At 36.9% G+C, this 27,264-nt stretch overlaps 1 protein-coding gene across 7 annotated transcripts; it reads right to left on the reverse strand.

Moving 5' to 3' along the window:
- Nucleotides 1–27,264, reverse strand: ZMYM1 (zinc finger MYM-type containing 1). 7 transcript variants are annotated; one of them, XM_072771998.1, is made up of 9 exons: nt 27,130–27,264; nt 18,597–18,767; nt 16,984–17,056; nt 16,334–16,583; nt 10,764–10,935; nt 5,912–6,020; nt 4,497–4,634; nt 4,258–4,295; nt 1–3,724 (listed from the first exon to the last, which is right to left on the reverse strand). In XM_072771998.1, the coding sequence occupies exons 2-9, from the start codon at nt 18,690–18,692 to the stop codon at nt 1,424–1,426; spliced, it is 3,177 nt and encodes a 1,058-aa protein (XP_072628099.1). In that variant the 5' UTR covers nt 18,693–18,767; nt 27,130–27,264; the 3' UTR covers nt 1–1,423. The 7 variants fall into 7 exon arrangements, with proteins under 7 accessions (XP_072628099.1, XP_072628095.1, XP_072628098.1 ...); XM_072771994.1 differs by having other exon boundaries at nt 730–3,724; nt 5,912–6,065; XM_072771997.1 differs by lacking the exon at nt 27,130–27,264 and adding an exon at nt 26,555–26,664 and having other exon boundaries at nt 730–3,724; nt 5,912–6,065.

Consider the following 27,264-nt stretch of genomic DNA (forward strand, 5'->3'; position numbering starts at 1 on the left):
TCTTGCTCTGTAATATTTTATTTCTGAAGTAAAAATCTGGAACATAGTAAAATGTTAGGATTTAATAGGATTAAATGTTATTTAGTATACTCTTTGTATTTTTAGGTTAAACCATAATATTTTTAAAAGGTAGGACTGATAAATAAATCTAAGAATGTGTCTGAAAAACAAGTCAGTCAGTCACTGGCTGGCTAATCAAGAAAGGAAGCATGTATATAGAAATTGATGAGGAAACTTAGTATACAAAAAAAATAAAAAACTTTCTATAGCTCTATATAAATCAGTTTTTGAAAAACCTAAATAAAATGGATGCTCTCTCTAGAAAAATTACAAATAATAATTGAGGAGAAAGAAACAGAATGGTGGCAGAAAAATATTCTTAAAAGAAACAAAATTCTAGGCCTAGATACATCTACCACTAAATTCTTGTAAGTCTCTGAGAAACAGATTTTCCTTTATCACCGGAACCTTTTTAAAGTATAGTGATAGAAAAAGAGTTTTTTTTTTTTGGGGGGGGTGTTATTTGTTATTCAGTCATATTTTCATAAGGCAGATTAAGAATTCATATTGTGTCATCTAGCTATTTGTGTCAACCAAAACCACAGCCATGTTTAACCATGACAGTTCATAGGAAAAGGAAATACAAATAGCTCAAGTAGATACCCAACCTTATTCTTCAGTGAAAATACGAAATTCCACTGGGGCTTAGAACAGATTGGTAAAGATCAATATGTTTCAGAACTCTGTTTATAAAGATTCAAGGAAATAGGCAATATCACACACACATGGTTGAATGGGACTTAAATGGGCATAATCCTTATAGAGCAATTTGTCAGTATTTATCAAGAATAGAAATGCATAAATCTTCTGACCTAGTAATTGCAATTTAAAATTTTATCTTAAAAAATAAAAAATAAAATTTTATCTTACAGTAACTCACTCATGTGCAGTATGACCTACATACAAGGTTACTAAATGTGGCATTCTTTATAATAGCAAAATACTGGAAAGAATTTAAATGTTTGCTCTTAGGGACTGCTCAAATATTTTATGGTACATCCATACAATGAAATTCTATGTAGTTGTAAAACGAAACCAAGAAACTATGTACTGATACAGGACAATTCAAAAATATGTTAAGCGGACAAGCTGAAGAATGGTGTGCACTGCAGAGTACTATCTATGAAAAATATCGCCAGGAGCGTATCTGAGAAACAGCTAACACAACAGGGAGGGGGAATTGCATACTACAAAGGGGAAAGAGACTTTTCATTATACATCAGTCTGGTTTTTGAATTTTGAATCAAGTGATTGTTACATGTTCTGATGAAAAAAAAATGTTTTCTTAGAAAATAAAATTCTGAAATTAAACATTCCAATAGAAATACAAAATTCTTTTTACGTAAATCCAAATTAGCAAGTGTTATATTTCTTTCATCCGATGGATAAACTTTTCCACAATTCCATTGAGTCTTTCAGGTTCCATCAGTTTATTTACCAATTCCTGCTCAATAGCCATTAGGGCCAGGCCACTAAGCTTCTCTTGTCCCATGGTATGACATAAATATGTTTTAAGACGGGGCAGTGTAGAAAATATATTTTGAGCACTTGAAGTAACTGGCCAAGACAAACCAATATATAATAACTTTGATATGCAGGGAATATTATTGTGAAGACCATGCTGAATAAACAAATAGCCAAGATCGATGAAGTTGATACAATCATAATTTATGACAAAATTGAGCTTTGCATATTGCCGATAAAATCTAAGTTCTGGGATGATGTCTGCATCAAGTTTATAAAATTCTTGGACCTGTTTGGCTGTTGTTTCATTTAATGGTTCATTCCATTTAAATAATAGTTCTGAAATTTGTTTCATTTTGCAATAATCAAACTCTGAAAAACATAATTTTAAATTATCTAATATAGTGTCCAATCCTTGGTAATAAATATTAATTTTATATTGTTCTTCTGTTGAGGTAGGAAAAAACATACTATCTGAATTGCCAAAATCTATTGTTTTCTGAATTTTTCTTCTTTTCTGAAAAGAAGGTCTTTCAACTTCAAAACCTTTACTGGTTATTTTTTGACATATTTCCTCTGCTCCATCCCAGATAGTTTTGAAATAGGCATCATTTCTCTCAGATGATAAACATTCTAAAATTGCTTCTATTTTTGAAGACAATGAAAAAATATCTATGGTTTCACTTTGAAGCTCTTTGGAAAGAATTCCTGTAACACTTAAGACTCGATAAAGAAATTTCAAACAAAAGATAAATTCAAATTTGGAGACCAGTATTAACAAATTATTCAATTCATCAGCCAAACTTGTGTTTGAAGAATGGCTTGATACAACTTCCAAAGTTTCAATAATCTCCGGAAGACCCTCAATCACAGATAGTAATATATGATCGTGAACTGTCCAACATGATTGTGATGTATGTTTCTTGCATGTTTTGTTTGGACTTAGCTTACAGATGTTTTGAAAATTTGCAGACATTTCCCCAGACATATGAATAGTGTTGAACAAAGAGCTGAGAGTATTTAGAGTACTTCGGAGTTCTTTCACTTCTTTACAAAACCTAATTACTGCTAAATCCAAAAAATGTGCATAACAATGTATGTACAAAGCTCTTGGCTCTTCTTTTTTGAACTCTGCTGCAATTTTATTAAATTTTCCCCTCAAATTGGCGGTACTATCATAGGCCTGGCCACATATCTTATTCAGATCAACTCCAATTTGCTGCAGGTACGTTTTGATAGTCCTATGTAATTTAGTCCCACTCATCTCTTTAACATCTATGAAGCCCAAAAATCTTTCTTTAATTAAGATAGCCTTTGACATTTTTTGTGGGTATCTTACATAAATTGCAAGCTGTTCTTTAGTGGCACTATCAGTTGTCTCATCACATATTATAGAAAAAGCTGAGGAAACATTGATTTCATCCACAATATCTTGCAGCATTTCAGTCTTTATTATTTCAATAATATCATTTTGAATTTGTGTACTATTGTAGAAGTCAACTTGTGAATTCATAAGTCGAAATATTTCTTCTCCTTTATCTTTTGCTCTGATTTCTAACAGTTCTAAAAAATTACCTTTATTCATAGATGAAATTGATTGGTCATTTCCTCTTAATGGTAAACACTGCTTCCCAAGAAATAAAATATTTTCAATTATAAGCTTTAGGTACTTTTTATTTCCTTCAATCTGCTTTGAATGAATAGATAAATTATCATTGACTGCTTCATCAGAAAACTGGTGTTCCCTCCAAAACTGCAATGACTTCAAATGCATTTCACTTTTTTCATGCTTCCTGAATTTTTCTAGAGTCTTTTTCCAATTAGAAATTCCTTGGCCTGCAAATGATTCTCCTCCACAACTAAAATTTTTTTGGCAGAACAACTGGCATGAATAACAGAATGTCACATCCTTCTTAATACTGTTTTTCAAATGTTGGAGATTTGAACACCAAGATTTTTTAATACTTCGTGATTTATCTTTAACTTTTTGTACTTTGGATGTAAACTTTGGGTGACACAGTCCATCACTTATTTTCATAGATTTCATATTGTATGTAGCATCTTGGTTTGACACTTGATCTCTTTGTACTTCTACACTGGAGTCAACTGTATGCTGACTGGGTACTGATGAAGATGGTGAAAGCCTTGGCTGTTCAACACTATTATTAGCAACACCATTACTTGATTCACTGGGTAAACTCTTAGCAATGTTTGGGAGAAAAAGAAAAAAAACATTTGTTCGAACAGTTTTCAAATGATTAATATATCAAACATATCTATTCTAGTAACACAATAAAATGAATGGGCGAGTTGCAATATGAGCTCCACTAGAGGGAAACATTAACAATTATTTATAATATAATGTTGCAATCTAGACTCAGCATTAAATGTTCAAAGAATCTTTTGGTATGTAATTGTAATAAAAATAATTTTTATTGCTCATGTGACCTAGAATATTGAAAAAGGTAATAAAGAACCCAGAGGAAAAACTATGACTAATAATACTTGTTTAAATATTCTTATTAATAGTGTCAAGTCAAACCTGGGATTCGGGAAATTGAATATGAATACCAAAAGATGTTTCTTGTTCAACTTTTTTGAGCCTTAGGATGAAAATAGGAATGAATATGCATATATATGTATATATACACACATATATATATGTTTACATATATAAATGTACAAAATATGCTTAAAAAAGACAGGGTCGAAAGTATTAAGAACAAAACTTACATCTACAATGACTTTTGCTGTTACTGAAGAAACTGTATCTGGTAAAATAAAAGAGTAACATCAATTCAAGATCTTATACTATAATCTATAAAACAGCATCATAAACTACAATTGCTTATTTCATATCAGACAACAAAAACAACCTAAGAATATAGATAGATTCCTCAAGGATGTGAAGACAGTGTATATATCAAGTATCTTTTGTTTTTTTATATCAAGTATCTTTATATCAATTTTACCTTGTAAGACATCAGAGTTCATGATGGGCAGGGAAACATGAGTATCTGCCAATGACACTATATTGCTTATAACTGGAGTTGTATCTTTCTTTGGAGCTAAGAGCTCTGTTGAGGCATCCTGTACCACAGAAACATTTACTGAAAAAAATTAAAAGATTTCTCAACAACCAGGAGAATCAATCAGAAAGCACTGTTTAATAACCAGTGTTTCAACAAACAATGCAAATATCCAATAGCTTTAGGTATTGCTGGAAATTGGAGTAGGGCTTATAGCCAGGTTCTTTAGCATAAACACATTAGTACCCTGAAACTGATAATTTACATTTTCCATTTTTTAATATATTTGACCTTTGCATACAACTTCTCAAATCCCTTTATGTCATTTACATGAAATTACCCACGAAGAATAGAAAAGAGATTCCTTCAATATCTCCTAATGGATATCAGATCTTTCATCTTTTAAACACATTATTTTATTTTAAGTAATTTCTAGGGGATCCCCTTGTGGCTCAGCGGTTTGGTGCCTGCCTTCTGCCCGGGGCGTGGTCCTGGGGTCCCGGGATAGAGTCCCGCATCGGGCTCCTTGCATGGAGTCTGCTTCTCCCGCTGCCTGTGTCTCTGCCTCTCTCTCTCTCTCTGTGTCTCTCATGAATAAATAAAATCTTAAAAAAAAAAAAATTTCTACACTCAATGTGGGGTTCTAACTCATAACCCCAAGATTAAGAGTCACTCGCTCTACTGACTGAGCCAGCCAAGCACCCCTAATGGGTCTCATTTCTAACTCTTTCAAGATTCATAACCCTCAACATGACTGGAGTTAGACTGGTATCTAAGCTAGTATTGCAGAGATTTCTAGAATAAACCAGTTTACATGAAGTACAAACCTCAGGGGTATCATTTTCTTTATTATCTATGTAAAATAGCACTAATGGTCCTATATGAGGCTCTTTGATAGAATACAAAGTTGGCCCTGGGTTACTTGTGCTTTTCTATTAATGAACTTTCAAGTATTTCCAACTAGCTCCACTTCCTATAAAAAAACATAACTGATACCCTTATTTTTACAAAGCAGGGCTAAGTATAAAATTCTATATTCTAATATGATGATCTTTACAAATAAATATTAAGTCTTTGGTTGTGAAGTAGGCTTCCTTTTACATAAAACTACTGGAAAACATTTTTTTCCTTTTAAATGTAGGCTCCATGCCCAATGTGGGGCTTGAATTCAGGACCCTGAGAGCAAGAGTCACGTGCTCTACCGACTGAGCCAGCCAGGTGCACCTGGAAAACATTTTTTTTGCAACGAGTTTTATACTGTTTTGACTCATGTTGAGATAAATCAAGGTGATAAACTAAAGGAAATTAGTAATATTCAACAGTTTCTAAACCTCTGATAACTTCTAAGCAAACATTACCTGTTGATGATTCCATCTTAGCTTTATTGTAAGCAGAGAAACAATTAATAGAACAGAAGAGGTCTGTCTTCCCAAAGTCATTGGTGGTCTCAATCATTTCATCTGAGGGCTTCAATGATTTGCAAAGAACAGATGTAAGTGTTTGGGTTGGTTTCTGTTTAAAGATTAAAGTTATATTCATATTCCTGGTGTATGACATATTATCAACAAACAAAAACACACCCATTATTGCTCCTCTTAGCTAAAATATAACAAGTAATGATAATGAAGTCACATTTTTACACTTTCTTAAAAATCGGAAAAAAATAAGCACTGAATGTTATATGCAACTGATGAATCACTAAAGTCTACCTTGAAACTAATAATACACTATATGCTAACTAACTTGAATTAGAAACAAACAAAAAAGAGGAAAAAAAGGCACTATAGATTAGAGTGACTAAAATGAAAGAAATAGATCATTCCAATATTTGTGTTATTTATCAGATATACATTAGTAGCAGCAGCATTATTAGATACATATTAGAAAGCAGTATGCTTTCTTCATATGCAAGCAATGAAGAAAGAGGTCATAGAATATGTTTATCACTCCAGGCAATCAACTCTGACTGGATAAATACACAAAAGTCTTACAATTATATCCCTTTCTTCAATTCCACTTTAAAAAGAAAAAGAAAAAAAAAGATTTTATTTATTTACTTGACTGAGAAAGAGCACAAGCAGGGGGAGAGGGAGAAGCAGGCTTCCTGCTTGATGTGGGGCTCCTGGGATCATGAACTGAGCTGAAGGCAGATGCTTAACCGACTGAGCCACCCAGGTGCCCCACTCAATTCCACTTTGAATATTAACTCAGGAAAGCAGAGGAGCCAGAGAACAGCTGTGGGAATCATTGCTTTTCTAGCCTAACTTCATGGTAAACACTGAAAGCATATTGTTAGAAAGTAGCACAGAAGCAGTAAGATATACAGAATATAGTACATTCAGTAAGCAGTAAGTGTGTAAAGGACATGAACTGTGTGGTTCCCCATCTATTGTTTCTACTGTAACAGGAACCATCATTTTGGGCTTAGAGCAATGGTGAAAAAGAACTGCTTTTGGGGGCATAAAATACAAGGACAAATGAAAATACCATATGCAGATTTTCTTCCATGAAAAACAGGATATTGGCAAAGGAACAATAAAACAAAAAACAATATAAGTTTGAAAATTCTTTTATCCTTTATTAGTATGACGTTTTTATTTTGAGAAGAGCTATTTTAACATTATTTAGGGGATCCCAGGATGGCTCAGCGGTTTGGCGCCTGCCTTGAGCCCAGGGCATGATCCTGGAGACCTGGGATCGAGCCCCAGGTCAGGCTCCCTGCATGGAGCCTGCTTCTCCCTCTGCCTGTGTCTCTGCATCTCTCTCTCTCTCTGTGTCTCATGAATAAATAAAATCTTAAAAATAAAATTATTTAGCCCAATATTTAACATTAAGTAACAATACTGGTATTATTTAATTTATTATTCATCTGGGAAAGATAACAATTAATTTATTCTATTAAGATGTGGAGGGGGCAGCCTGGGTGGCTCAGTGGCTTAGCGCCGCCTTTAGCGCAGGACGTGATCCGGGAGACCCGGGATCGAGTCCCACATCAGGCTCCCTGCATGGAGCCTGCTTCTCCCTCTGCCTGTGTCTCTGCCTCTCTCTCTCTCCTCTCTATGTATTGTCATGAATAAATAAATAAAATATTAAAAAGAAAAAAGATGTGGAGGGAAAAAAGATGTGGTCAAAGTAAGTATAATTCTATCAAGCAGGGCAGCCCTGGTGGCGCAGCAGTTTAGCGCTGCCTGCAGCCCAGGGCATGATCCTGAAGACCCTGGATCGAGTCCCACGTCAGGCTTTCTGTATGATGCCTGCTTCTCCCTCTGCCTGTGTCTCTGCCATTCTGTGTGTGTGTGTCATGAATAAATAAAATCTTTAAAAAAAAAAAAAAATTCTATCAAGCAATCTACTTTAGGGTGCCTGGGTGGCTCAGTAGGTTAAGTATCTGCCTTTGGCTCAGATCATGATCCCCGGGTCCTAGGATTCAGTCCCCCTGTTCGTGCTCTCTCTCTCAAATAAATAAAATCTTTTAAAAAAAAACTATTAAAAAAAAAACCCCAGTCCATTAGAAGACATTTTTTTAAATTTATTTTTTATGATAGTCACACAGAGAGAGAGAGAGGCAGAGACACAGGCAGAGGGAGAAGCAGGCTCTATGCACTGGGAGCCCGATGTGGGATTCGATCCCGGGTCTCCAGGATCGCACCCTGGGCCAAAGGCAGGCGCCAAACCGCTGCGCCACCCAGGGATCCCTAGAAGAAATTTTTTAAAAGATTTATTTATTGGGGGGGGGAGGGGTAGGGAAGGAGAATCTTAAAGCAGATTCTGCAATGACTGTGGAGTTGGACATGGGGCTCGATCCCACGACCCTGAGATCACGACCTGAGCTGAATCTAAGAGTCAGACACTTAACTGTGTCAGCCAAGCGCCCCTCAAACAATCTAGTTTTGTGTTTTTTAAAAAATATTTTATTTATTTATTCATGAGAGACACACAGAGAGAAGCAGAGACACAGGCAGAGGGAGAAGCAGGCTCCATGCAGGGAGCCCAATGTGGGACTCGATCCCGGGTCTCTGGGATCACGCCCTGGGCTGAAGGCAGATCCTCAACCATTGAGCCACCCAGGGATCCCACAATCTACTTTTAGAAATAAAAAGTCACCCTATTTTTAGACTCATAGATTTGAATATTTTTCTAATTCTTATTACAGTTAACTAACAATATTAATTTTTCTCCATTATCACTATCATAATAACTCATATGCAGGATATAGTGTTAAATGGTGCTTTTTAAACTCTTTCACCCAATCACATAGGCTAAGTATGTGGTACTCACAATAGGCTCTTAAAAACAGGACAAGGTGTATTCACTGAGTGTGAGGGATGAAGAAGGAAAAGACTGAACGGCATTTCTTGCCTTCAGAAGGCTCCCATGCCTCCCATTTTCCCACTTCTGTGCCCAAGGTCATCACATGAGCACTCTGCCACAGGGAAGATGTGGCTCACAAATGACTTAGTTGAATTCACACTTGCGGAGAATCCTATCTTGAATCGCGTGTTTTTAAGGAAGAATTTACGGAGATGGAATTGGGTCTCAAAGCATCATCCGAACAAGCAAGACAATAATCCTACCTCATGAAAGGGGCTCAGACCACTAATTGCGTTAATCTCATGTAGTCCACCAAAGCAGGACAGCTTCTCTGCTCTCAGAACCACCTACCCACGGCTCTTCTACCAGAAAGGGGATTATTTCTCATTCAGAAAAGCCTGTGACATTCTTAATTCATTTTAACATTGCTTAGGTGTAAGAAAACAGAATTAAAAACACCTTTGTGGTTGAGTTTTACGATAGGTAGGCTATTGTTACTTCTGCTATCTTTATTTGCAGTTTATTTATTTATTTTTTTAAAGATTTCATTTATCCATTCATGAGAGACAGAGGGGGAGAGAGAGGCAGAGACACAGGCAGAGGGAGAAGCAGGCTCCATGCAGGGAGCCCAATGTGGGACTTGATCCTGGGTCTCCAGGATCATGCCCTGGGCTGAAGGCGGCGCTACACTGCTGAGGCCTATTTATTTGCAGTTTATAAACAAGCTTCCATTTGCTTGGTTTTCTTCAAGGCAAGATCATCCTGAGAGTCTTTAGGAGAATCTTCATACAGCATTTATCATGAATTGTTATGTAAGAGGAACTGTCAGAAGTCTTATTTCATCTTCTTCACTGTCTTATCAACTGAAACTATTCCCAATGGTACTAAAATCTTATCCCTACATTTTCCTAAAGTGGAAACATCCACAACTAAACTAATGGAAGGAACTCAATCTTGGATATTTTGAGTCCACGTAGTCAAATTCAAATGGAGTTGTCCTTACTTTATGCAACAGGTCTTTATTCGTACCCACTTATGTGCTGTAATACTCTGAACTATTTTTTTTCAGTATTTTATTTATTTATTTGAGAGAGAGCAAGCGAGCGAGCATGAGCGTGTGGCGGGCAGGCAGAGGGAGAGGGACATGTGGGGCTCATGACCTGAGCCAAAATCAAGAGTTAGATGCTTAACCAACTGAACCACCTGGGTACCCTCTCTCTGAACTATTAAAGTAATAAGACTGTCCTTTCATCTGAAGCATTCGAAACAAACTAGAGACAGTGTAACAATAAGTAAGCCCCACGGTTCTCAAGATAGACTTCATGATGAGGTTGCTGGAGTGAAAGTGAAAAACAGGCATTACTACAGTGTTTCACATTCTGGTATTTTACTTTATACTGAATCTAGGATTTAAAAAAAATTCAGTAAAGGGGAGCCTGGGTGGCTTAGTGAGTTAAGCATCTGCCTTTGGCTAGGGACACGATCCTAGTGTCCTGGGGTCCAGCTCTGCATCAGGCTCCCTGCTCAGTGGGGAGTCTGCTTCTCCCTCTCCCTTCGCCTGTTGCTCCCACTGCTTGGGCTCTCTCTTTCTGTCAAATAAATAAATAAAATCTTGGAAAAAATTTTTTTAATTCAGTAAAAACTCTAACATTTAAACAAAATAATCAGAATCCCTAAAAACTAGGGTGCCTGGGTGACTTGGTTAGCTAAGCGCCTGCCTTTGGCTCAGGTCATAATTCCAGAGTCATAAAACTGAGTCCTGCATTGGGCTTCCTGCTAAGCGGGGAGTCTGCTTCTCCCTCTGCCCTCCCCCCTGCTCATGCTCTCTCTCAATAAACCAAATATATAAATAAATATCTTTAAAAAAAAGAATTCTTAAAAGTTAGATTTTCAACTTACAACAGTAGTCTTCTGACACATGCTGCACTTGGTTAAAATGCTATTAGTACATATGGTAACAAATACTTTTCTTTTTTCTTCATATGATGAAAGACAAGATTGGCTGCAAAAATTTTTGCTAGATGTATCTTCTAGCTGGACACTGATCACATCCTTTAGATTTAAGAGGTCTCTAAAAAGAAAAACAAGGGCACCATTAAACACTTTTAGAAGTTAAAGCACTCCTTCAAGTAACCCTCTCCCATTTCACCTACCTTTAGATTATGCAACAGCAAAAAAAAAAAAAAAAAAAAAAAAGATTATGCAACAGCAGGGACATCAGCCTTGAAATAACAAAACCTGAATTTGGTATTTAGTTCTAGAATTTATACTACATAATGTTGGGTAAGTCATTTATACTCCCAAATGCTGATTCCTTTATCTATAAAGTAGGGATTACAAAACACATCTGATAGCACAGTTTTGAGGATTACCTAGTTGCATTAGTTAGTGCTAGTGATAATAGAATGTTGATGAGCAATCACATATTCATACCTGACCAACTCTGTAATCTACAAGACAGAGGATACCAAACTATGGCCCGCAAAACTCTAGGGATCCTCCGGATACTTTTAGAGGGGTCCACTAAAACAAAACTATTTTCATATTAAAATATTATCTGCCCAAAAAAGTGTCATTTGTCTTTTTCACTATGTTAACATTGGAACTGATGATGCAAAATCAACAATGGGCCACTGCAATTCCACTCCTCGTACTGAAAAAAGCATGAAGACACACATGTTCCTAACAGCTCTATTTCAAATAGCTAAAAGATAAGGGCACTGGCCTGGCTCAGTTGGTAGAGCACATAACTCTTGATCTCAGGATTGTGAGTTCAAGGCCCACACTGGGCCTGGAACTTACTTTAAAAAGAAAAAAAAAAAAAAAAAAAAGCCAAAAGATGGAAATAGTCCAAATGTTTACCAATGAATGAATAGATAAACAAATTGTGATATATCCATACAATGGAATATTACTCAGCTATAAAAAAGATGAAGTACTGCTATACATGCTACAACATGTATAAGCCTGGGATAAACCTTGAAAGCATTATGCTAAAAAGATGGACACAAATGGTTGTATGTTGTAGAATTCCATAATTATAAAATATCCTGAATAGATAAATCCAGATAGACTGCAGATTGGTGGTTGCCAGAGGCTAAAGAGAATTTTCTCTGGGGAGAAACTCCTTAATGGATACGTTGGAGAAATGTTTTGGAATTAGACACTGTTGAGTGTAGTAAATACTGCTGAAATGGCTTTTTATGTGGATTTCACCTCAGTAAATTGGGAGGAAAAAAAAAAAAAAAAACCAATACTGGGTAAAATGCCAGGGCCTTATTAGCACAAACTAATGCAGCTGCACCAAAACGTCCTGGTATCAGCTATTCATTGCCATACATTTGCTGTAAAAATCATTTTCTTATTAAGCTTTATCTTTGAAAACTTCTTTTTCATATTCCGTGTGATGATATGGGACAGAGACACAAAGTATTTCTCCTGCACACCAAACTATGATGGTTGTCTCCAGGAAAATCTCACGTGAGAATGTTGAGCTACAACCTGAGGTAGTTACTATTTTCATGGAACATATTTTTACTTGAAAGAACATACCATTATCCAGAGTGGATATCTAGCAAATATTTTCTCAAAAAAGAATAAAGTAAGACTGTTACTTCAAGATAAAGAGCTGACAGTATTCATTGCCAATGATAAAATTCAAGCTTTCATTGAAATTAGAATTTTGGAAAATTTGCCACCTCCAACTTGATTGCGTCCCAATAGCTAAGATTTCCTGATGAGATTAGTATTTTGTTTTTTTAACAAATGTGATTGTTAAAATATTGCATAAAGAAATATGCCAACATTTGGAAGATCTAAATAACTCAGTGAAGTAGTATTTTCCAAATTATGATAGCATGTAACAAAAAAGCATTCATTCACGTGTTAAAAAAAAAAACCCATTCAAAGTACAAACAGATCCATGTATTTTAACCTAACAGTACAAAGAATTCATTGATATGGTTTCAGATTTCACATTGTAACTAACCTTTAAGAAGTACAACCTGTTTTCTGCTAGAGTATCAAAGAGCATCCACAAAATCTAAGACTATTAAAACATACCTCCCTTTTCCAATTACTGATTGTTAGGACCAGATTTTTTTCACACTTTGGCCAAAACATTTACCAATTCATTGAACACAGAGGCAGATATGAAAACCCAGCCAGACATCGAAGAGGTTTGCAAAACTGATAAAATGATGTTCACTCAATTTTTCTTAAAATTCTTTTCACTAAAGACTACTTTTCATTAAAAATATTATTTATGTCCACATTCACTGAGTTCTTTTTAAAGGAGTTAATAATTAGTTTAAAAATTTCTCAGTTTTAGAGGCACCTGGGTGACTCAGTCAGTTAAGTGTCTTGCCTTCAGCTCAGGCGGTGAGCCCAGGGTCCTGAGATTAGCCCTGCCTCGGGCTCCCTGCTCTACAGGGAGCCTGCCTCTTTCCTCTGCCTCCCCTCTCTCATGAATAAAATAAAATTAAATTTCTCAGTTTTAATCTCGAACACTGTATATATTGGCAGATATAACCTACATAAAGTAAAGCTTCTGGCTTTTCAAAAAATTTTAAGAGTGTAAAGGGTTCCAGAAACCAGAATGTTTGAGAACTGCCAATGATGTCTGGCTACTTAGAAACCTCAGAACATCAATCTTTCAGGATAATAGTTTTCTAGATGAAATACTCCTGAAATCAACACTATTTTTAACACTTACAAATTTTCCTCCTGAAATAGATTGTACCAAAAATAACAGGTTCATTTCATTACTATGAATCAGTCATTTTACTGGTTTAAAATATAGCTCTAAATGCAGTATCTGAGTTGTACTATCCTTGTATTTTATTTGACAAAAATTTTTTTTCTCGGATTCACTGTGTGCCAGCTAGTGTAAAGGCATTGGGAATATAAAGATGAGCGTGATCTGGTTCCTAATCTCAAGAGATTCATAGTTTAACTGGGGCAGTATCAATTCTTTCTTTAAAAAATTTTGATTAATGCTGTGGGAATTATGAACACTATTAAAACACAGACCATGGAACAATTATTCTGAAAGGGTGGGGGTTAGTGAGAAGAGAGGAAAAAATTGTGTGGGAACAGACAAGAGGTAAGGATATTTGAGGCAGACCTTTGTGACAGAAATAAATTAGCCAAATGGAAAGGGAGGCAGAAGAAACTGCATCGGCAGAAGCATGGAAGTCTGAAAATGCTTACTGATTTACTGCTACCAGTATACTAGATTCCTGGTTTCTAATCTACTAAGTCCTTATAAATAAAAAACTAAAAAATGAATTTTCTTAAAAGTGCCTAAAATTAGCTTAAACAAATTCCAAGCACAGGACTGAACAACTTTCTTATTTATATGTGTTATACAGCATTAATGCACAGGGATATTCTGCACTCTGTTGACTGCTTTCAGAATCTCTGGTTGGTTTCAAATTGGGATACTACAGTGCAAAAATGACATTTCTTAAACACACTGCTCTCAAAAGAAGTCTTATCTAACATGATTTAAAATGTCATTTTCAAAGCCACTTTTTATTTGGTTCATGAAACAAAAACTGCATTAACTCAAAACAGATTTTTAAATCATTGCTATAAAAGAAACCTCAATAGTAACTGAAAATTAGCTAAAATCTTGAGAACTGTAGATTAATACCAGAGGCTAATGAGGAAGAAAAAAAACTTTGAGAAAAGCACAGGTTACTCTGAACAATGGACAGCCTCTTCCAGGCTATGTATGCATTATTATCACCTTTCCACCAACCTATACAATAGTATTTTGTATTAAAAAATATTTGAAAGGAAGTAATTTTGGAAAAATATTCCAAAGGAAGTAAAACTTGTTTCATATTTTTGCTCATATTGGATTTCTTCATCTTAGAGAAAAACTTACACTATATCTTTCCTGTTTCAGCCTTTTCAATCTGTCTGGGAGATCTGCTGAAGATGTATAATAGGTAAATTCCAAACATAGTAACATGGTACCTTAACTTCTCAGGACCTCAGTTTCCTCAAAACCAAAAGAAAATGTTTTGACTGGATGATTTCTAAGGCCCCTTCCAGTTTTATGATTCTGCAGAGAAAGAAAGCAGACTGAAGAGAGTGCCTTACAGCCCTTAGCAAAAAGGAAAAAAGACATAGTATTGAAGAGTTGAAAAAAACACAAAGATAAAGGTGAGTTTCAGGGAGTAAGACTTGAAGCAGCGGATAACACCCGAAGCAGCAGCCAAATGAGGAGTTGAAGCAACCAATAAAAAGGGTTTGTGAATTTGTTACGAGAATAATAATGGTGATAATTAACATTTATTGAGGTCTTATTACATGCCAGTATTGCTCTGATGGCTTAAATCTATTATTTAATGCTCATAATTCTTATGTACATTTTATAAAACAGATGGGAATACTAAGAAAGAAGTTCTCACTGTTTTTCATACTTAAGCATATATATGTATTATCTGGGGACAAATGCAATTCTGATTCAGTAGATCTGGGTGAGACCTGAGACTCTGTATTTTTATTTAACAAGCTCCCAGATGATATTGATATAGCTGCTATGAGTTGTAAAATATAACTATAAATGGAGAAAGATTCAAATTATGGCAATCGGATTCTAAAATAAGATACTTGAAAGGTATTTACTATATTTACAAGCAAAACTGGTGGCCTGTGTGTTTCCTCTGTTCTGAAACAAAAACATTTAAAATTTAGCAATAGCATTTATTTTTTTATTTTTTTATTTTTTTAATGAGAACTAATAAACCAGAATTATAGTATGATAGGAGTTTCAAAGCACATTGATTCTTTACATCTCAAGGTAGAGTTCAAAGTTTTGGACATTTTCCACTAATTCATTATGAAATTACCTCTACTTCCTCTCTCTGCATCTAAATTGCCTTATATACGTTAAAAAAAAAAAAAAAAAAAGTAGCAATACAAACCCCAACAGCAGCTCACTGAAATCTTGAAAAGATTACATGCAACCATGTTTACCTAGGACTACTCAAATTTGCAAAAGTATCTAATAAATTCATTTGTCATTACAACAGAAACATTACTTTATAATGTTATACCTTGGTTATTTTATACCTTGAACGATCCAAATTGACTACTATTATATGATTAATGTGTTAGTGGTTTGCAGCCTATACAGTTAAATGATAGAATAGACATATAATAATCCCACTTACAGAGAATTTCTAATGAAAACAGTAGGAAAGTAAGTTTCAGAAGTCACATTATTTAAAGCTGAAGAGAAACAGAACTCCTTATGTTTTAAATTCTGCAAATCTCTCAACAGAAAAACTATTTCTGAAGAATCTAATTGAGGAACTGAAAGCGGAAGCGGCTTCTTTTCACTAAACCAAGGTGATATTTCTTTAGAAAAAATGAAAATGTAGACAGTTACAACCAAGACTCTGATCAAGATCTATGTAGGGAAGTAAAAGAGGGCATAATTTAGAATTATATACTTTGAGCAGTTTGAACAAGTTCTCTTGGGAAGAGCTGGTGAATTGGCAGATGAAATGTACTCATTGATGCACAGCGTGGAGCAGAAAAGCTGAGTAGACCCTTTCCTCTGATAGGCAGTTTGCCCCTTCTGAAGGATTTTTTTACAACCAGAACAGGAGACCTGAACAGCTGTGGTTGAAACTGAAGGAAGCATTTTATTCATGCCAGATGACGTAAGAGAAAGCTGAATGCCTGCAGTCAACTGTGGAGCTATAAACACAAACAGGAAGAAAGAAAATTAGTATTTACATAAAATTAAGTATGCATTCCTTCATTTTCTTTTAGAGGTTACTTCTACTGGACTTGAAACCCAAAACAAACAATGCACTTTTCAAAGACATTTTTTTTTTAATTTTTATTTATTTATGATAGTCACAGAGAGAGAGAGAGAGAGAGGCAGAGACATAGGCAGAGGGAGAAGCAGGCTCCATGCACCGAGAGCCCGACGTGGGATTCGATCCCGGGTCTCCAGGATCGCGCCCTGGGCCAAAGGCAGGCGCTAAACCTCTGCGCCACCCAGGGATCCCTTCAAAGACATTCTAAAAAAGTAGAATAAACTGGCTAATACGTTGGTTAGGATAAATATGATTAATTTAAGTAATTCTATTACCACTCTCTGAAAAGGTAGTGTTTATTTTCAGTTCATTCTCCTGAGTTTTGGGCTGCTGGGCTTGACAGTACTCCTAAAACAAGAAATGAAAATAATGAATACAATGTGTATAAAACAGCTAGTTATTCAATAGAAAATAATAAATTATGTTTAAGTCTTTGCAGTGAATTGTGTAACTGAACTGAACCATAGGTGAACACTTCGTTTCTGGTGACCTTTGGCTGACAACACTAATCAATTACTACATTATATTCTATCATACCTGGACGTGACTTCAGTAATCTTTGTTCACACAGTCCTTCGGTAGCTACCACACAAAGAGCAGACACACTCAATGACATCTATTTTCCCTCCTTGTTTTAATTAGTACTAGTTAATTGTCTTTGTAAAGACCTTAAACACAAAAGTTGTTGGATTGAGCTAAGAGTCTTACGGAGGATTCTTCAGAGCAGTAGGCAATCTATCTAAACATGATCTATGTTTGGATGTCCACAACATCCACAATGTGTGAATGTCCACAGACTGAAGAAGCAACAAACACTTCCTAGATGGACAATATTCCCCAGAATCACCAACTCAGTGGGAGTCATATCCCTACTTAACACTGATTTACTTTAGGCTATTTCTAAACAGAATACTAGAAATAAATTAAAACTGAATTCACTTTTTGTTTCATTAGAAATTTCAGCTGGCTCATATATAAACAGTCTAAAGAAATTTGGCACTACTCACAGAACATTCACGGCTTGAGTCAGTTTATTATTTATAGATTTTTTAGGACATAATATGTGTGAAAAAGTTTAAGAAAAAACATGAAATTAATTTGGGTAAAATAATTACAAAGAAAAAATTCTAATAATTACATACAATTAGTTAGCCATACTGTTTTAAGTTAAGAAAAATGAAAACAAAAATGTGTTAACCTTAGCTAGACCCATAATTTCCTAAGCAATCCTTTTATCAATCCAAAACCAAATGCCGGGAGGCCTGGGTGGAGGCCTGGGTGGCTCAGCAGTTGAGCGCCTGCCTTTAGCTCAGGGCGTGATCCTAGATTCCTGGGTTCAAGTCCCACGTCGGGCTCCTTGCATGGGGTCTGCTTCTTCCTCTGCCTGTGTCTCTGCCTCTCTCTCTGTGTCTCTCATGAATAAATATATAAAAAAAAAAAACAAAAACAAAAAACCCCAAAACAAAAAACAACAAAACCCCATGCCAAACATCCATTCTTGGGCAGCCCTGGGTGGCTCAGCGGTTTAGCGCTGCCTCCAGCCCGGAGTATGATCCTGGAGTCCCGGAATCGAGTCCCATATTGGGCTCCCTGCATGGAGCCTGCTTCTCCCTCTGCCGCCCCCTCTCTCTCTCTGTGTCTCATGAATAAATAAACAAAATAAAAAAAAAAAACAAACAAACAAAAAACAAACAAACATCCATTCTTTTCTCAAATCATTTTCTTATATAGAGTTGGGATGGCATTTCACACCATATGCCTTATATTATGTGACCAACTACTTCGGGGAAGATAAAGATTTAAGGTTTTCAACCAGTAAACTAGCATCTTGCATAACTGAAATGTACAATTAAATGCTGTTCTAGAAAAAAGAAAATAGAATATTTACCTGAGCACTGTCAGGTTCAGTCTTAATTTCATCTACCCGCCCCATTTGTGGTGCCATTGCTTTGTCACATTCACCATCTATTGGCGATTCTTTCATCTTAGTATCTGATGCAAAGGAATCCTCCAGTTCCAAACTAATGAAATTCTTCTTTGGGGAATAGTGTCCAGGTTCCTAAAATAAAATAAGAATTGAGAGTCTGATTTTAACATTAGTTCTTTTAAATATGGTAATTTTCTGGAAGCACAACGGGTCTTCAGACAGCTTAGACTCAAGGTTCCTTCACAGTACCAACACTGGCTTTCTTCCCTTCATCACTATTCCCTAACATAGTTTCGCTTTGTAATTCTCTGGTGGACATATTTCTCGCTTTCTTCTGGGACTAATCTTCTTCACTTTTATTCCCCCAGGCCTGCCTATAGCATAAACTCATTAACCCACACGTTTACTTTTAAATTATTAGTCTTAGAAAACATAAAGTCTTCTATCTAAGGTTAATCCAAATAGCTGTAGTCACTACCTCTCCCCTGCCAATGCCCTCCTATAGAGCCAGTTATTATCTTCATCTCCCTCAACTCCTCTTTCCATCCTTACTGGTTCTTCACATATAAACATTCAAATACACTCAAGGGTCCAACTTTTAAAGCTAGTGGCCTCTCTCTGACCACTCCTGTTCCTCATCCTTGAAACTCTCCACTTCCTTGAATCCTATGACTCCAAAACATATTCCTTCCTCCTCCTACCTCTTTGCCAGTTTTCTTCTCAAACATTTATTTCACCTGCTTCTAAATTATTTGTGTTCCAGGGATGCCTGGGTGGGTCAGTCAGTTAGGGGTCTGCTTTCAGCTCAGGTCATGATCCTGGGATTAAGACCCAAGTCAAGCTCCCTGCTTAGCGAGGAGTCTGCCTCTCCCTCTCCCCACCCCTCACTCATGCTCTCTTTTGTGCATGTTCTCAAATAAATAAAGTCTTAAAACAATTTTTTTTTTGTTCCTTCAATTCCACAGGACTCTTTCTCATTTGCTCTGTGGGCACAACCTTGGATTCAATTATCATTTTTAGGCTGATTTCGCCTTACATTTCTGAGCTCCAGCCCATATATCTAATGGCCTACTAAATATCTCCACTTAGATGCTCCACAGGTCCCTCAAATTCAAGAGATTTTTTCTTTTTTTTAATTCAAGAGATTTAAAACTATATTCTTATAGTATTCCTGTAAACCTGCTTTACACATGTTCCCTTTTTTGATAAAATGGCTCTATACCCAATTTCCCATGCCAGAAATCTAGGGGTAGTCCTAAATTCCTCTTCTCCCAAAGTCCCCACATTTAATCACCAAAGTGGATCAAATATACCTTCTAAATAGATTTTGAATCTATTTTCCTTTTTTTTTTTTTTAAAGATTTATTTATTCATTCAGAGAGAGCGAAGAGAGAGGCAGAGACACAGGCAGAGGGAGAAGCAGGTTCCATGCAGGAAGCCCGATGTGGGACTTGATCCCAGGTCTCCAGGATCACACCCAGGGCTGCAGGTGGTGCTAAACCGCTGTGCCACTGGGGCTGCCCTGAATCTATTTTCCAATTACACCTCATGCCTGTCTCCTACTCTCTACCCCCATGAATGGATTCCTTTTTGGGAACTATATAAGATAGTTAAAGTCCCAAATCAAAATATAAAAGATTGTTGCACATTCAGGCTTAAAATATAATCCCATTTTATGTCTTTTGAGGAATCACAAGTGCCTTTTGATTGCTCAGCCTCAAGGTCTCTTTTTCCAGGACAAACTGGTTCCTTCTATCTTCTTTTCTCTCATCTTTGGTCTTTCCCCCACTTTTCTGGTAGCTTTAATTCAAAGTCCCTATCCCAGAGCAGAAAATTAAATGAATAAGACCTGACTGTGAAGTGCAGTAAAAGCTCAGACGGCTTCTGTGCAGCCTACTTAAGCACTCCAAATAACCAGAGCAAAGCAAAACTCACGGAAAATTGACTACTAGACTGTCATTCACTCAAAAGAAAATATGCAAGTCTAAAAATCAATTAAAAACAACACATTTTAAAGAAAAAAAAACAAAAAAAAACAAAAACCCACAACGCATCTATGAGCTTTTGCATCTTGGAATCCCTTCAAATGTCAGTCATCACACAAATAGGCAAATAATGGAAAGCACCCTCAAAGTGTAATTAATTAATCTAAATTAGGTCTCTGAAGCAAGGAAGAACAGTATGTAACATTTCTTCAGCTATTAGAAAAAGCAAAAGAGCAAAAAACATATATGAATAACAAATCTAGTACTTTCTTTTCCAACAAGATGCACATTAAAAACCCTAAAAGATTTTATTTTTGGGGTACCTGGCTTGCTCAGAGGAATAAGAGACTCTTGATCTCCAGGTGGTGAGTTTTGAATTCCACACTGGGTGTAGAGATTACTTAAATGAATAAACTTAAAAAAATTTTTTTTAAAAAGATTTTTGTAAAAATCTACACCCAATGTGGGGCTTGAACTAATGACCCTGAGATCAAGAGTTGCATGCTCCTCTGACTGAGCCACCAAGACACAATGAAACCTCTTTTTTAATATAGTCTTTCACCTATCTTTCCCAACTAGGGCTAACCCATGTATGTTGGAGTATTAATGTGGCACAGGTTCCTACTGGTTAATACTACTAGGTAATAACCAATTAAAATATTTTAATTTAAACCAAAGAGGGATAACATGGAGCAGAGAATAAAATTCACATTAATTAAAAAAATTTTTATTTATTTACTTGACAGTGAAAGAGAGAAAGAGAGAGAGAGAGAGCGCACGCGCACAGAGACAGAGGGAGAAGCAGACTCCCTACTGAGCTGGGAGCCCAACTCAGGCTTGATCCCAGGATCCTGATACCACCACCTGAGCCAAAGGCAGTCGCTTAACTGACTAAGCCACCAAGGCGCCCCTCAAAATTCACAATTTTTAAAGTAAAACTGGAGACTGCAAAGAAATTACAAGCTATCAGGAATTATTTCCAGACACACAAACAGATCTCCAGAGAGAATGTATGTAGCTTTCCTCCTGGAAAATTACTACAATATTGATGCTTCAAGTTGCTTCGCCCTTAATCTTTTAATTCTTCCCCACTATAACTGTGCTTATACTGCTCTACCTGTAAAGTCATTTTTGCTTATTCAAACCCTATTCAGCTTCTAAACCAACTCTGTTCCAAATTTTATCCGATTGGCAAGAATTAAAAATAAGACTGACAAATCTAGGGGTGCCTTACTCGCTCGGTTGGCACAAAACTCTTGATCTTAAGGGTCATGAATTCAAGCCTCATGTTGGGTGTAGAGAATGTTTAAAAAAACGAGACTGATAAATCTAGGCATAACAGATAAAAATAACAGGCTTTAATTTTATCTGTCCTGAGGACACTTTCCAGAACAGAGTAGAGGAAAACAGCAGCACATTGAGCTAAGGAGATGGGAGTTTTGGGTTGCCAAAGCAGGTGGAGCTCCTGAGGCACAAAGGAGATGTGGGAACCAAGGAGAAATAAGCCTCCCAATTTGCACACAAATACCTCCTTCTCCACTTTTTAGCTGATCTCCAAATGTACATCTATGGATTATGACATCAAAAAATCTAGCAGAAAATAGCAGATTGAGTCTAAAGAGCTGAAGAGAGATTACAGTAGCTTTGCAGAGCTAAGAACAAAGCTGAGATTTAAGCCCAGCAAAGGTAGAGGGGGCTTGGTAAAGATCTGGACTTTCAGTTGGCCATGTGGTAGGAGTAAGGATCATATCCCAGGAGAAAAGACCAGTCCCTGGAAAAAAGGGCAACCCAAAATAAATCAGCCCTAAAAAGTCCCAACAAGTCCTAATGCTAACCCTCAACAGGATCAATGTAATCTGTTAGAACTATCTGCCTGCTTATAAGGAACTTAGCCCTCTCTGGAGGAAGTGCACCTAGAGTCTTTAAATTTTGTCATCCACAATACAATAAAAATGTATGGGTATACCCTCAAAAAAAAAAAGCCCCAAATAAGACTGACTGAAAACCAATAAAAAAAAAAAAGACAACAGAACAGATCTATAGGTAATTCATATTGGTATTATCAGGCTAGGACTTTGATGCATTTGAGAGGATAAGAGAAAAAAGGTGAAGAAGTTTAGCAGACCCCTGGAATAAGAAGTCATAGAAATAGGAGAATTGGAAAATAGAGAAATTAAGAATAGATACATTTTATATCAATAGTAGAAAATAGTTCAGACTGATGATGCATAATAAAATAAAAATACAAATAATGTAAGCAATATGTGGAAACTGGCAAAAAGGTTAACACAGATGTAAACAGAGTTCCAGAAAGAGAAAACAGACAAGGCTACAGAAGCAGTATTTGAAAAACTACTGGCCAATTTCCTCCAAATGAAGAAAAACATCAAACCACACAATTCAAGAAGATCTATGAGTAATAAATACAGTAAATATAAAAGGAAAAAACCAAACCTATGCATATCAGAGTCATACTGGTGAAAACTAAAGATAAAAAACTCTTAAAAATAGCTTAAAAAAAAAAAAAAGACATACAGGAAAACAGAAATAAGAATAAAAGAAAAAAAAAAAAAAGAATAAAGGCTGTTTTCTTGTCAGAAACAATGAAGGCCAGAAGCCAATGGAGGGTCTTTAAGGTAATGGGAAAAAACAACCCCCCCCCCCCAAAAAAAACTACTTAAAGTATTCTCTAGTCAGTAAAAATATCCTTCAAAAATAAAGGTAAGCGATGCCTGGATGGCTCAGCGATTGAGCATCTGCCTTTGGCCCTGGGCCCAGGATTGAGTCCCACATTGGGCTCCCCACAGGGAGCCTGCTTCTCCCTGTGCCTGTGTCTCTAAGTAAAATCTTTAAAATAAGAAAAAAAAAATAAAGGTGCAATATTTCCTTCAGATACATGAAAATGAGAATTTATCACAAACAAATCTATACTGCAGAAATGCTAAAGAAAATTCCTTAAGTTAAAGTGAAATATTTAACGGAAATTTGGTGTAAAGATTGGAAAGGGAGAAAGCAAACATACTGCTTTAAATAAAAAAAAAAAAAAAAGAGGGATCCCTGGGTGGCACAGCGGTTTAGTGCCTGCCTTTGGCCCAGGGCGCGATCCTGGAGACCCGGGATTGAATCCCACATTGGGCTCCAGGTGCATGGAGCCTGCTTCTCCCTCTGCCTATGTCTCTGCCTCTCTCTGTGTGTGTGACTATCATAAATAAATAAAAATTAAAAAAAAAAAAAAAAGAAAAAAAGAAAATCCAAAAGGATCTCCAGGTAATTACTGCCAATTATTAAGTAAATTTAGGAAGGCCAATATTCAAAAATCATTTTTTACTTGAACAATCAAAAAAATTTTAAAACAACCATTTTCTAAAGCATCACAAAACATCAAATGCATGAATATATCTAATGAAATAGGTCAAGATCTCTACACTGAAAAACCAAACAATGCTGAGAGAAATTAAGGAAGATATAAATAAATGGAGAAATATAGCACGCTCATTGACTGACTTAATACTGTTAAGTCAGTTTTCCCCAAATTGAGCTACAGATCAAAATCCCAGTTTTTGTGGAACTTGCAAGAGGATTTAATGCATAGGGAATGTGTATAAACATAGAAAGCTAAAACAATCTCAAAAAAGAAAAAAGTAAAAAAAAAATATATATATATAAAAAGAAAAAAGTTGGAGGACTTAACTATAAAGCTACGGTAATTAATATGTGGTACCGTCACAAGCAAAAATAAAGTGACTCAGTCTAGAAGCAGGTATACTCTAACCTTTTACTTCTTTGCATTACAGCTACTTCTTTATACATTACGCTTTTTTTTTTTAAAAGATTTTATTTATTCATGAGAGACAGAGAGAGAGGCAGAGACACAGGTGGAGGGAGATGCAGGCTCCCTGCGGGGAGCCTGACAAAATCAGTAGCTTTTGAGGTTCAGCAAACATTTCACTCATATATATATATATTTTAAACCTACTTTTAAAAATAAAAAAGAAGGACGCCTGGGTGGTTCAGCAGTTGAGCATCTGCTTTTGGCCCAGGGTGTAATCCTGGAGTCCTGGGATCAAGCCTCGCATCTGGCTCCCTGCAGGGAGCCTGCTTCTCCCTGCCTGTGTCTGTCTCTCTCGCTGTGTCTCTCATGGATAAATAAATAAAATCTTAAAAAAAAATTAAAAATTAAAACAAAAATCATTAGATACAGTTAACCGTGTAATATACCAAGCGTCACCTATTTTTGGAGACTTCTGAAGCATCCAAAAAATAGCCCTTCCTGCCATCTAGGGGAGTACACTTCACACACACACACACCCCCTCCCTGCAGCGGTGACACTAAGGAGGACGCTCACAGCTTCTCACCTGCTCTTTTTGGATTCCAACCTGTGTATATGCTCCAGCACAGAAAATCCCGGGTTGGGGGACAAAAATCACTATTTCAAGCAAAGGGCAACTACTCCCCTAAACGCTCTTGCCTCATCCTACGAGCTAAACGGCAAACTGCTGGGTCCTGAGGCTGCTGGGGCTGAATGTAATATAGATCTTGCTATAGGGATCCCTGGGTGGCGCAGCGGTTTGGCGCCTGCCTTTGGCCCAGGGCGCGATCCTGAAGATTCAGGATCGAATCCCACGTCGGGCTCCCGGTGCATGGAGCCTGCTTCTCCCTCTGCCTGTGTCTCTGCCTCTCTCTCTCACTGTGTGCCTATCATAAGTAAATAAAAAGTAAAAAAAAAAAAAAAAAAGATCTTACTATAAAATTTAAATTTCTCATTATATATAATAAATATATTATATATTGCATATATAATAAATATAACATAATAAATTATTAAAAATAAAAATATAAGAGCATATAAAAATAAAAATAAAATTTTATTTTTTATAAAAAACAAAAATATATCATATATAATAAATATATAATGAAATAACTAAGAATAAAAATATAATAAATAAAAATGTATAATAGAAATATTTCGGGATCCCTGGGTGGCGCAGCGGTTTGGCGCCTGCCTTTGGCCCGGGGCGCGATCCTAGAGACCCGGGATCGAATCCCACGTCGGGCTCCCTGCATGGAGCCTGCTCCTCCCTCTGCCTGTGTTTCTGCCTCTCTGTCTCTCTCTGTGTGACTATCATGAATAAATAAAAAAAAAAAAAAAAAAAAAAGAAATATTTCTATAAAATATAATAAAAATATAAATAAGCATAGCACATAAGATAAGCTATTAAAAATAAAAATATAAATAATATAAAAAATAAAAATATAATATATATAAAAATTAAAAAATGTAATAAAAGTATATAAATAAAAATAAATTTTATTTTTATAAACAAATAAAATATATCATATATAATAATGAAGTAATCATTAAAAATAAAAATATAAGAAACAAAAATATTTCATGATAAAATAATTATATATAATAAATATATAATAAAAATATATTATATATAATATAATATAACAAATATAAACATAATGTAATAAAACAAACTATTAAAAATAAAATATAATAAAAATAAAATAAATTATTTTGTAAAAATAAAAATATAATATACATAATATAAAACATAAATATAAGTATAATATAAATATAATTCAATAAAAATAATGTAATAAGCATAATTAAAAATTAAAATGTAATAAATATAAACAAAAATAATTTTTATAAAAATAAAAAATATAAGAAACATAATATATGCTATATATAATAAACACAAATAAAGAAATATATATTTAGACATCCTATTTATTTATTCCTGAGACCCAGGCGGAGGGAGAAGCAGGCTCCCCGCGGAGAGCCCGACGCGGGCCCCCGCGACCCCCGGCCCCCGAGGCGGCCGCGCAAGCCCGAGCACGGCGCGAGGCTCACGGCGGCCGCCGGGCGTCCCCCGGAGCTGCAGCTCCCGCCCACAGAGCTGGGCGCCGGGCCGGCCGCGCACCTTCCCCGCGGCCCGGCTTCGAGCCACACTCCTGCACGGGTCAGTCCCCTTCTGCGGACGCTCCGTGCGCAGCACCTCGTTGCAAGAGCACTTCCGTGATTCTTTTTTTTTTTTTTTTTTTTTTTACGGCGTCTCGGGGCCGCCCGGGGGCCCAGGGGTTAGCGTGACCCTGGAGACCCAGGTTCGAGTACCGCGTCGGGGTCCCCAAGAGGAGCGTGCGTGCCGCTCCGCCTGCGTCTCCCGCAAAAGCACTACAGTAGGGGCCGCGAGCTGGGCGTGCGCGGGCGTGCGCGGGCGTGCGTGGGTGTGCGCGGGCGGCCCCTCCGGGAGGCCCGCGGCGGCCGCGGGGCGGGGAGCGCAGGCCGGCGAGGGGCACGCGGGCGCGCTGCGGCCGCGGGAAGGGGCCCGGCCGCACATGGCGGACCCGCTCGCAGGGACCCGTGTCCGGGAGCCCGGCCCGGCCCGACCCGACCCGACCGGACGCCTCATCCTCCCGCCGACCGGCCACGCTCTCTGCCCCTTCGCGGGAGGCGCGCGGGGAGGCACCGACGCCGCGGCGGCCGGAGGACGCTTACTAATTTTTCTCAGGGACGCTCGCCGCGCGAGGAGGCTCGGAGGGACTTCGACGCGGAACGGTCACGCAGGCCCCGCCCCTTCCCGGCGTGCTCTGCGGCTGAGCCTGCGCGGCGCAGCCGGGGGGCGGGGCCTCC

This window comes from Canis lupus, chromosome 13, assembly GCF_048164855.1.
Source record: "Canis lupus baileyi chromosome 13, mCanLup2.hap1, whole genome shotgun sequence".
Lineage (NCBI taxonomy): Eukaryota > Metazoa > Chordata > Mammalia > Carnivora > Canidae > Canis > Canis lupus.